The 12101-nt window shown below is 39.3% G+C and overlaps 1 protein-coding gene across 1 annotated transcript in view; it reads left to right on the top strand.

Moving 5' to 3' along the window:
• CAP2 (cyclase associated actin cytoskeleton regulatory protein 2) overlaps window positions 1-11516 on the top strand; it is a 57865-nt gene extending 46349 nt beyond the window's left edge. Inside the window, exons 7-12 of the mRNA XM_009947247.2 lie at window positions 4246-4438; window positions 5305-5480; window positions 6710-6833; window positions 7053-7135; window positions 9755-9895; window positions 11433-11516. Of these exons, the coding sequence (XP_009945549.2) occupies window positions 4246-4438; window positions 5305-5480; window positions 6710-6833; window positions 7053-7135; window positions 9755-9895; window positions 11433-11516 (801 nt within the window). The remainder of the gene's footprint in view (window positions 1-4245; window positions 4439-5304; window positions 5481-6709; window positions 6834-7052; window positions 7136-9754; window positions 9896-11432) is intronic.
• The last annotated feature ends 585 nt before the right edge of the window (window positions 11517-12101 follow it).

Genomic DNA, 12101 nt, shown 5'->3' with positions numbered 1-12101 from the left:
TTTGATTTGTCCTTCTATTTTCCTGGCCTAATTTATGATTGAAGTTGTTTGCAGTTTCCAGAATGGCCCTAGATGTTCAGACATAACTGAAAATACTATGATACAATATCCGTTAGCTTATGTAGCTGTAACTCAGGTCATAAACTAGACAAGAACTTATCATGCAGGAGAAAAGTTAACACCAAAGGTTCAGTCCCTTTCTTATTTCTGTGACTGCACAAAATTAAGAGGAAAAGAGGGAAAGGTGACTGAATCCCAGGTGTCTTCCGAGACCTTGTGACAGCTCCTGTGTTCTTAATTAGACCTCTTTTGAGCTCAGTGGACATAGCCGCTGACTTTGGTGGAGGAACCAGGCTTTTAAAGAAAAGAGGAGGGCAGCATGAGTGCAAGGGATACATTTTTTTTCCTACTCTTGAAACCCACTGAAAGGGCTAGAATGTCTTCACTCCTCAGGTCAAGGATTGAGATTTTTGACTAGACTTGTCTTTTCATCAGTACTGCTTTAGAAGGGGAAGATGCTCCTAGTTTCCCAGATCCTTTCCTACCTCTGCTTTTCCTTGAAAAGTAAGACATTCTCCAGTTATGCAAAACTTGACTGATGTATTTAAAGTCCTTCCTTTTTGTCTGTACTTTTAGAAGGTAGTTCTTTCAGAGTTCTGGGAGAGAGATCATCCACTTCCACAGATGAATCCCTCTGAGTTTTGCTTCCACCTCATTTACACAGACATTCCCATACTTCTGTTGCACTTTGGAAAACTGCCTTTGGTGCACTACTCAGCAGCATCATTTGAGCCTGGAGTCTCCTGCATGAGCTGTGATGGCCTTCAGTTTGACACTTTAAGCAAAGAGACTGGCAGAGTGACCCACCACTCTGTTGTATGCAGGATACACAGATAACTTCTACATCTTTTTTTCTCTAATGCATCTTTGCAGCCTTTGCATAATTTAATTGGTGTCAATTCAAAATGAACATGAGTCTTACACACGTGAGTTTCTGCAAAATCACAGCACTCTATTTATGCAGGTGGAAGCGATAAGGTATGTTTGGGAAATCAGATGTCAATCTGGGGTACAGGAAATCAGATTTGTATCTCAGATTACAAGTTATTAACCACTACCACTACTACTATTAATCTCCTCCCATAGAGCATACATAATTCACATGGAGGCATATGGAGGACAAGGGAGGTGATCCAAGACAGCCAGCATGGCTTCACCAAGGGCAAGTCTTGCCTGACCAACCTGGTGGCCTTCTGTGATGGAGTGACTACATCAGTAGACAAGGGAAGAGATACAGATGTTGTCTGACTGGACTTCTGTAAGGCCTTTGACACAGTCCCCCATAACATCCTTCTCTCTAAACTGAAGAGACCTGGATTTGATGGGTGGACTGTTTGGTGGATGAGGAATTGGCTGGATGGTCACATCCAGAGGGTAGTGGTCAACAGCTCGATGTCCAGATGGAGATAGGTGACAAGTAGTGTCCCTCAGCCATCCATACTGGGACTAGTGCTGTTTAATATCTTCATCAATGACATGGTGGGATTGAGTGCACCTTCAGCAAGTTTGCTGATGACACCAAGCTGAATGATGTGGTTGATATGCCTGAGGGATGGGATACCATCAGGTTGAGGGAGGTGATTCTCCCCCTCTGCTCCACTCTGGTGAGACCCCACCTGGAGTGCTGTGTTCAGCTCTGGAGTCCTCAGTACAGGAAAGACAGGGACCTGCTCGAGCAGGTCTAGAGGAGGCCACGAAGATGCTTAGGGGGCTGGAGCACCTTCCCTATGAGGACGGGCTGAGAGAGTTGGGGTTGTTCAGCCTGGAGAAGAGAAGGCTCCAGGGAGACCTTATTGCAGCCTTCCAGTACTTAAAGGGGGCCTATAAGAAAGCTGGAGAGAATCTTTTTAGCAGGGCCTGTTGCAATAGGACAAGGAGTAATGGTTTTAAACTGAAAGAGAGTAAACCATTCTACGATTCTATAATTAATAACTGCATGTTCACACTGCACTGTGAACAGTGAGTGCCATTTCTGGGTATCTGAATATTTTAAAAAGCCCTGCAAATGCATATTCATAATTCTGGATAACCAGGATGTAGTGGATTTAGTTGTTATGATTGCAGGCAACAGATAGGGAAGATCTCTGTTGCACCTCAGGCAGCAACAACTGATTGTGCCACTACATCCACTTAAACATTCATTTTTTTTTATGATAACAATTCACAGTTGTGCTGACTCTGCTGCAGGTAACATTACTGGCACTGGCAGAGGCAGGAAGACAGGCACTGTAAACTGAGGGACCAGTGAAGCTGTCCCCAGCCTGAAACAATAACCTATAACTACTGAGTATGTAATCAGAAATGCTCTGAGCTAAATGTATCCCTGCAACAATAAAATGTCTCTAAAAGCAGTCCACACCAGTTCTGGTGTATCTCAACAATAAATGATAATCAATTCCAAAAGGGGATTCTTCTCATTTGTTTACTTTTGATCAAAAAGATTGAATAGCATAGAAGAGAGCTCATTCCTTTAAGAGATCTTGGATCCTTTCAGAAACAATCAAACTGCACCTCTACATCAATTTCATCACTCACCCAAGTACCAGGGATTCAACAGTCTGTTTTGTGCAATGCCGTTTTAATATCACTAATGCGACAAAAAATCTTGCTATGTATTATTCATCACTAACATGTTCCGTAAACAGCTCCTTCAAATGCAACAGTATTTATATGCTGAAGATGCATGTGCCAATCGAGGGTGTACATTAAGAGGTTAACTAATATTATTCCCTTTCTGTGCTACTCTAATTAGGGTCATAATGACTAAGAGGTTTGAATGCAGTTACTTAGTCAAATATGCCAGGCTTCCTTTTTTTTAAAAAAAAGTATGTCTGAAGAGTTCAAAAAAAGACCATGTGCAACTCAGCCCCTTTCCCATCATCTGTTTGGGATTACAGGCCAGAAAAAGTTCACTTTTTGAAATATAGCTACAGTTTTCACTCTTGTGAGATGCATGAACCAGATGGGTACTTTGCTGTTTCAGTTTAGTGGAAAGCAGAAAGGAGTGGCATCATAAATGGTTAAAAACATCCTCTGAGTCCAGCCAAGCACTATCTATTTCCAGTATTGATTACCAGGGATGCAATTTAAACAAACGGTATGTCTTAACAAAGGTAGCCAATTAGAGGAACTGTGACTCTTAAGTCCCTGTCATTTTCCCATTGTATCTACTCACCTAAAAAATACATACCGGTGCAATGCACAATGTCTGTACAGTGAGCTAAATTCATCAGAACCAATCTAATTTTTCACAGCAGTAATTTTAGAACAGTCTCTGCTCTGCTGCAGAGAGGTGGGATCAGAGTGACACTCAGTGGCAAGACAGAAAAAGTGATGCTCAGTTTCTCAGATTCTATCTAACATCTATTATTAGGATGCATAAAATTTTAATCACATCATTATTAGTATTTTGTCTGTTTGATAATATTCTATGTAAGCATTATAATTTAGACCAAAACATATACTTTTGATTATGCAAACGGAAAGAAAGATTGGATTACTTACTTTACCAAAGCCCCCCTCACTCATAACTTGTGTGCTGTGATTTCCTGCAATTGAAAACAAGAAAACAGAATTTGAGAACTTGAACTAAAAACTCAGGTACTGAATTTCAGAAATAAGAGACTTGAATCACTATAATTTTACATTCTGCTATATTTCAATCTTTGCAGATGACTTGAACAGTCTGAAGAATAGCACTTTACATCTTGCACACGATTTAGCATGTTGCATATATATAACTGACAGTTCATGACCCTCCCAGTTACTTGTGTTAGGTCAAAACATTTTCTATATCTTTCTGAATGCACACCAAGCTGTGGCTAACTGAATTTAGTATCTGAAATAAAGGAGACGTTTTTCCTTTTATGTAAGTAAATACTGGAATAAATTATGAAATCTTTACTATTCAAGACTTTTAACATCAGCCTTGACAAGCATTTGAGAGAAATATTTTAGGTGGAGTAGTTCTGCAGTAAGGTAGTGGTGCGGTCTTTCCAGCCCTGCCTTTGGTGCAGGGAATCATAGTACTACCTTCAATTATAGTGCCAGGGATTCTCCAGAGCTTGTGGCTGCCTAGAGTCACTCAAACTCACAGCATTCAAGGATATTAATAAATCAGAGTTATCATAATATACTGTTCCTTGAAACACTGTATGTAAAATAATTTCCATCTATCTCAAACAGGGTCCTGTTGCATCACCCATGTCTATGCGATCTGTTCTAACAAGCGGGTCATGCCTCTCCCCACCACCGCCACCACCACCGCCACCACCTGGACCTCCCCCCATCTTTGATACAGAAACCATAAAGGATGAAGGAACTGCATCTCGCTCAGCCCTATTCGCACAGCTTAACCAGGGAGAGGCAATTACCAAAGGTCAGGAGAAAAAGAAATTAAATTTTGGTCCATGAGTCAAACTAATCAAGGGCTGCTACATGTGTTAACCCAAATCTCACTGCATTTCTAAGTTATGTTTAAGCAGCTCAGATCTTTCTGAGGCTTGCACTGAGCCTGATGGATGAGACTGCATACCAAAACCTTCTTTAGAAGGAACAGCACCCAAATATGATCAGCATACTTGAAATTTACACCAATTTTTTAGAGGTATCCTTTTAATTTTAAGGCAGCCAGCTGGACATCCTCAATCCCTAGTAGCCGGTGAACCTCTAAGTTGCAACTGAAATAAAAATTTATCCCCCTTTCTGATTCTCATTTAGTGCACCAACCAGTGTCACCATGTGTTACATGTTAGGTGAAAAGGTATGGCTTACAGCCTAGTGTGGAGTACAATAATAAAGCTTTTTGTGTTACTACTGGACAGTTGTAATTAAGTGGATGGTTGTGAGTTTAAATACACACGATTGATATATCTGCCTTTAATGCTCCAGGGATAGGTCAAATATTTTCATAAATTATAAAAATAATCTCATTTTTATGGATGGAAAAATATGATAGAACAAGCTCTCAGAGCTCACTACAGGCAGAGAGGGACTAGAAGACATTGTGGCATTTCCTATTAAAGATACCAAGGTAGCCCATCCACAGTAAAAGAGGTTTTATATGCTAAAAATACGTACACAGTTATACTTTAGGTCATCACCCAGATAAACCTTGAGGACATAAAAAATGTAAATTCACAGAATAATTTAACACTATTACAAACGAACCTTTCCAGCTTAAATATGAACATGCTTAGCACTGCAAAACCAAGTCTCTTTCATAAACACACTTTTTTTTGTTAGGGCTTCGACATGTCTCTGATGACCAGAAGACGCACAAGAACCCCAGCCTACGTGCCCAATGTCCATCTGTTCGTTCTCCAACGAAAAGCCATACTCCGAGTCCCACCTCTCCCAAGAATTCCCCGCAGCAGAGCCATGCCCCTGTCTTGGAGCTAGAGGGAAAGAAGTGGAGAGTGGTGAGTTCCAGTCGCAGCTCTGAATTGCACCCTGAACATTGCAAACCAGGTTGAGCACTGAAATGTCTTGCAAAGGGCTGTCCATGGTCAAGGTGCAACAAATCAAAGTTGCAACTCAAATAGGCTGAGTCTTATATTGCTGTGCCTTGCCACAGTTTAGCTGTTACCATTCTGTGGCATCTAAAGTTAATTCATTTCTCTCTGAGAATCATATTCATCTGAACTGGAGAATGTCAGAACCAACGTATAAATTCCTTGCAAAATCAGACAATCCCCCAGAAACAAGTCCAGTGGAGAAATCCAGCTAAGATCCCTTCTTGCAGGCCATTCATGTAGGTGAGAGAGAACAGTATTGTCACAGAACACTTTCTCCCACTTTGGTAACCAATGGAATTATACATTTATTTTTCATCACCCATTCCATGCAAGGATGTCTCCCATGCTTGAAAGTAGAGAAGAGTTTTCCTTTTGCTCAGTCTACAGATGGAAAAGATATGTTGTTTAAAGTTTGGGATTTAATTTATATAGGCATATACCAAAGAATATATGAGTGAAAATTCACACAACTGTGTTGGTTAAAAGATGGAGGAAACAATATGCAGTTTAGTCATGCAGAAGGTTATACACAGCCATTACTGTGGAGCTGAGTTTGCTCAAGGTGCAGTCACCATTTGCCTATGTTATGTTGCCTTAGGGTTATGGTACCTGGAACTTTCCTTTGGATCCCTAGTATTTCCTGGACATCCATGGAGTGTAAATGTCCTTTCATGCTGCATCATGAAAGTAAATGTCTTCACCTGTTAGTCCTTATTGTACAAGGTAATGCCTGCAGCTGTTCATAACACACTGTATAGAACATCATATAACAGTTGGGGGAACAAAAACTTGCTCTGTTCCTCAAGGTGCCAGTCTAAACTGGATGGGAGCCAAGCAACAGGTCTTTGAGTGCATTGTCAAATTGTTACAAGCATAAGGTCTTTGCTACAAAATTATTGGGATTTCTCGTGGCCTATGCTAAGTTCTTCAGTTCTGCGTCTCTGAAATACATGTGTCATCTACAGGTGAATTAGGTGAAATATCTGATCACCAAACAGATTAGATTTTTAAGCCACAGGAAGGATATTGCTATGTTGTAACTGAAGATGCAATGATTCGAGGATAAGTTGTGCTAAACTCTGACTGTTACCTAGTTAAAGACAACCAATTAAATAAACTTTCTTTTGAAATAGGAATATCAAGAGGATAAGAATGACCTCATCATTAACAATACTGAACTCAAGCAAGTGGCCTACATTTTTAAGTGTAACAAATCTACGCTTCAGATAAAAGGAAAAATAAATTCAATTACTATTGGTGAGTGAATAGCTTAGCTGGGTTCTAAATGCCGGTCTTGAAAAATTGACTTACATGATTAATAATGCATCTGAATAATTCCATTCACTTTAATGGACTGATCACGTGAGTGAAGTCGCTCAGCTACACAGTGCAAGACTGGGAATTTTCATAATTAATGTAGCAGGTGTGCATATATTTGCTTTTATCTTGCCTTTCTTATGATTGCTTTTATTTTAGACAACTGTAAAAAGTTTGGTCTTGTGTTTGACAACGTTGTGGGAATCGTGGAAGTGATCAATTCCAGAGATATTCAGATTCAGGTAAGTATCTATTTGAAAAACAAAGATAGACAGAGAACATGCAGGACAAAAAAGCCCAACATGTAGCTGCAAGAGATTTTAAAAACTCACAGGAGCACAACAAAAATAAAAGAGATCGATACATTTGAATGTATCTTTATATGCACTAAATTCTGCTGATGTATTTAGAAAATGCCTGTGAAAACTATTGACCGCCACCGAACAAACCTCCCTTAGCCCAGTCCCTTCTGGTTCCAGTGAAGCCGAGAGATCTATACACTGTAAGAACTGTTGTTTCTGGCCCTGATGTTCTTGCTTTCATGCTAAACACCTCCTAACACTTGGAAGTTCAGTGGTGCCTATGGAACAAATTCTGGCAGTTAGCTAATTGGTTTCTAAACCCAGAAGATGGTTATTTCTTTTTTTTCTTATTCTCTCAATGGAAATGTTCAAACAGACTGTCAAAGGACAACTACATGACATAAAGTGACAGTAGGCGCCACGATTTCAAAAACCTCCCCTTCCAGCAACGTGACGCGTTACATGAGTAAGTAATGTAGTCACTTGCCTACAAATGGGCTATGAGCCTCTACTGGTTTTGTCTTTGATAACCAATAAGCAAAGCATCAGAGATCATCTTCCTTGTGGTTCTCATGAAAAGAAAATATACTTATTTTAAATCCATATATTGCCCTTTCTGTTGAGGACCCTTGCTCCGTTCAAAATAGGGACAATCTGCCTGACATTTACAGCACATTCAAAAGAGGTTAACTATACATGCTCTGATACTGGGTGGTGTCCAACATACACGACCTAGTCTGAAGAAGGGACTTTAGAATGTATTATTTTAAGACAAATAAAAATGAAATGTTAATTAAATTATATCAAACTGCCAGTCTTCAAAGTGAAGTCTTTTGCTTAAAAGGCTGTGCCTGCTGTATGATGTAAATGTAGACAGCCCTGCTCCATGCTTCAGAAATACTGGTCACAGCCACCACAGGGAATACAAGATGGTTTTTTTGTGTTTTGACCCCCATGCAAGTGACTGACATTGCTACCAGCTGTGCATCATCTTCTGAACTTAACGAGCAGTTTTATTCATGATCACTACATGTCTTCTTATGGAAGATGTAGTTACTTAAAGATCCCAGGTATTTCAGTGTTTTTTAAATAATTAGATTATTTTTATTATTATGTCTAGAACGGTTCATGAAAGATGAAAAATTCATATGTAATGAATAGCAAAACCACAGCTTGTTAATACTCAAATAAAGGGGAAATATATTTCCTAAGAATCAAAATTCTTTTGATGAAGCAGTTTCTATGAATATTGCATAAGGCTTCTATGCCATGGAGCAGAATAGAGTTCCACTTCAGAAGGCAGAGTCTGGCTATATGCTGTATGCTATATGCTGCTTCAGTCAGACCAGACAGCTTCTGCAGGGTTTGAGTATGCCAAATGCTTAGCACCTCAATTTTCTCAGTATTTTGAAGAATTGAGCTTATAATTTCCAAATACATGATATGTTAATGCAACAAAGTTCAGTCAATTCATCCTACGGATTTCGCTATAAATAGTTACTTCAGTGCTGTATTGCTTGGCTCTCCTTTCTCCCAGTGGTATTTTTTTCTTGCCAGATGTTTGCAAAATTTATTAAACACACCCCTCTTTTGTTCTCTATTGCGTGAGAACCTGTTAAAGAAAAGAAAGTTTAAGATGCATTGATCCACCGCATAGATCAGACTTCAGGATCAAAGTGGGATGCAAGAGGACAGACTGCTTGTTCTTTGTTTGCTGTCACATTTAAGGAGCTGAAGCTGAAAATATATTCTTAACTTGAATGACGGGAGACGCTCTTTCATTAACAAGTACATACCTATCACATGCTGTTACTGTTTTATGGCTCAGAATAACCTCTGCCCTTTTGATGCACTGTCCAGAGTACATTGCTGTCCCTGCTAGAGCGGGCAGGAGGAGAAGGAGGAATTTTTACTGACAACAGTGAGTCAGCCATTTGGCCAAGAAGAAATCTTTTAATCTGTAGAATTGTAAACAAGATTTCCCTTTCTCCCCTCAAGTAAATCTTGTGCTTGCTTTTAAAGTGACATAACATATCTTTAGAGATTTGATTAAATTGATCTCAGTACTTTTTTAGAACTGTAGTTTGCCTGAAGAGGATAAAAACCCTTTCCTATTGTACACCTGAAAGAGCTTTGAAGTCTTCAGGACACATTCCAAATCACTTGTTGAGTACTACTGTAGGCTGGGATCTTTCATTTGCCCTTACTGGGTTGGAGTTGACATGTTTCATTTCTTAACCAGTTCTCTCTGATAAACAAGGTGAACACCACCTAACTATCGGTGTCACTGAAATTAAAGAGAGTCAGGGAAGCGCTTTCATCAAGCTGTGCATTAAAATCTTGCTGTATATTGTAAGTCTGCTGTTGTGTATGGATCTTTGTTACCACCACCAAGAATATTCACCGCATCCAACAAATCACATATAAGCATCATGCAGGCAGCTGTCACACAGATCAGCTGTTGGTGGCCAAAATTAGATGTGGCAGCAACAAGGATTTTATTAACAGTATCTTCATGTGCATTTTAAGATCTGATATTAAGTAGATTTTATTTTGCAGGTGATGGGGAAAGTGCCAACCATTTCTATTAACAAAACAGAAGGCTGCCACATCTACCTCAGCGAGGAATCATTAGATTGTGAGATTGTGAGTGCCAAGTCATCCGAGATGAACATCCTCATCCCCCAAGATGGTGATTATGTGAGTGAGATACTTTTTAAGTTTTCCTCCCCCTTCCCCACTAGTCTCGGTAGCTAACAGCACTTCAATGGCTAGGAAAGAAACTAACATACCACACATATTACATCACCAATTTTTGATCCAAAACAATTGAATTTCTATGTACCGATATCTCAGCTAGCAGTGCAGGAAGAACTCCTTATTTTCTGGGGCACAAAGTAATTTCAAAGATCAGACGTGATGTTATTTCTTTCCATTTTGATAGATAATGGCTTCATCTCCTGTCCATTTAATTTTTTTTTTGATATCTAAACATAATCTCAAAGAAACTCACTTCACACAAGAGCACTGAAGCTTGAAGGTGATGATGCTAAAACTAAGATAAATATAATACTACTACAGATGAAATAATACAGTATAATACACTTGTTTTTTCTAAAGCTATTGATAGATGGGTAGCATCTGTAGTACTTTCTAGTATTTTCAACATACATCTTTAAAAGCCACTTAAACAGGTGCATCTTCCCAGCTCCTTTTCTGTTCTGGTAAGATTTTCATACTATGCCCACGGCATTGCTAGTAAGGTCATGCTCCGTCACGTCACACACTAGCAAGGGATCATGCAGGCCCAGCACACTCCTAATAGTTTCCCAGTTTCCTCAACAGAGCAGTGTTGAAATTGCACTGAATGGCCATAGACCAAATTTCTTAATCTTTTAGACTGGAATTTTGTTGGGTAGAGGGGCTTGGGCTTTATAAAATAAAATATGTAACAATTTCCCAAAGTGACTGCTGGATGCCCAGCTTCAGATAACTAAAAAGTGACTGATTTTCAGTAGGTGCATATTCACCTATTTCTTCAAAAAAAAAGGACCTTTTGATCAGTCTCACCTCAAATCACCATATCATCTGAAATTACTGGCTAGCAAAACACCTATTTGAGGTCTGAATGAAAAAAACCTTCTCTTCACATCATTTTTTGTTTACTGGGAACAGAGAAAGACCCAAAACCATCTCACTTCCTTTCAGCAAATACTCAGAATGGAGGAAGACTTTCTTTGAGGTTCTGCTTCGTATGGTGTACCCCACAAAGGATGCTGAGTCTTTTGAAGTGTATCACCCTTAAAATGATAGGGGATTTTGGTTTTTTTTTTAATTCTTCCGTGTTGTAATAATGCTTTCGTCCTTAAAATTAAACTCCTCGCTAAATCTCCACATCTAAATCCTTTCCACTGTCTTCCAACCCAGACACTGATGGAATCTAAAGTAATTTCTGACACAAGGTTTATTTACTTAGTCGTTCCAAATAATGGTGTGAGAGGGATTATTGCAAAGCAGTACCATACCAAGGCTATTTGAAACTGGGTAGCAATAAGGCTTTTTCCTGTGTGGCATTGTAAAATAGCTTCCTAGGGTAATGAAGAAGGCTTCTCTCTAATCCTGGCATGTCTGAGCTATCAATGCTTTCTCAGTCATGTAGCACTAATAGTATTCCACCAGTTTTCATGAGGTATCCACTGTTTATTTAACCATCATTGTTGCTTTTGTTTCTTACCAGAAAGAATTTCCGGTTCCTGAACAGTTCAAGACAGCATGGGATGGATCTAAGTTGGTCACTGAACCTGCAGAGATTGTGGGTTAACTTCCTAACACCATACAGCACTTGCTGACCGTGACCAGACCACAGCCAGCGTAAACAAAGCAGTAACGTAAAGAACTAGAAGTAGCAGTAGCCCCTACTGCTCCAATAGGCCTTCAAGCATTAGCTCTGCATGCTAGTAACAATAACACATCTGGCATCCTTTTGTTAGGCATCCCAGTACTTTCCACATTTCCACACAGTTTGCCTTCACATACAATTTTGATTCTAAATGATTTCATGTGAATGTAATAGGTTAAAACCCCCACCCTCCAGTCACATCATTGGTTTGAAATACTGTATACATTAAGCCAAAATACTGCATGATACACTTCATCATCATCTTGCTTCAGCGCATTCCTTTTTATGTTTCTGCTAATCAAAAACAGCATTAAGACTTTAAGATGTTTATTTTTATCTATTCAGCAGTACGACACAGTAAAGATGTACCCCTAGCGAATATGCAGTTCCTTGCAGTTCTGTGGCAATCCTAATGGGGTTTGTTTTAAACAAGCAAAAAAGGACAACTTTCAGCAATACATTTTGCTAATGGAAGATTAAAAAAATCTGGTATTTTAATCAAACACT

The sequence above is a fragment of the Leptosomus discolor genome, chromosome 8 (genome assembly GCF_034619465.1).
Source record: "Leptosomus discolor isolate bLepDis1 chromosome 8, bLepDis1.hap2, whole genome shotgun sequence".
NCBI classification, from domain to species: domain Eukaryota; kingdom Metazoa; phylum Chordata; class Aves; order Leptosomiformes; family Leptosomidae; genus Leptosomus; species Leptosomus discolor.
The sequence above is the reverse complement of the archived record's forward strand: the minus strand, read 5'-3'. Positions and strand labels throughout refer to the sequence as shown.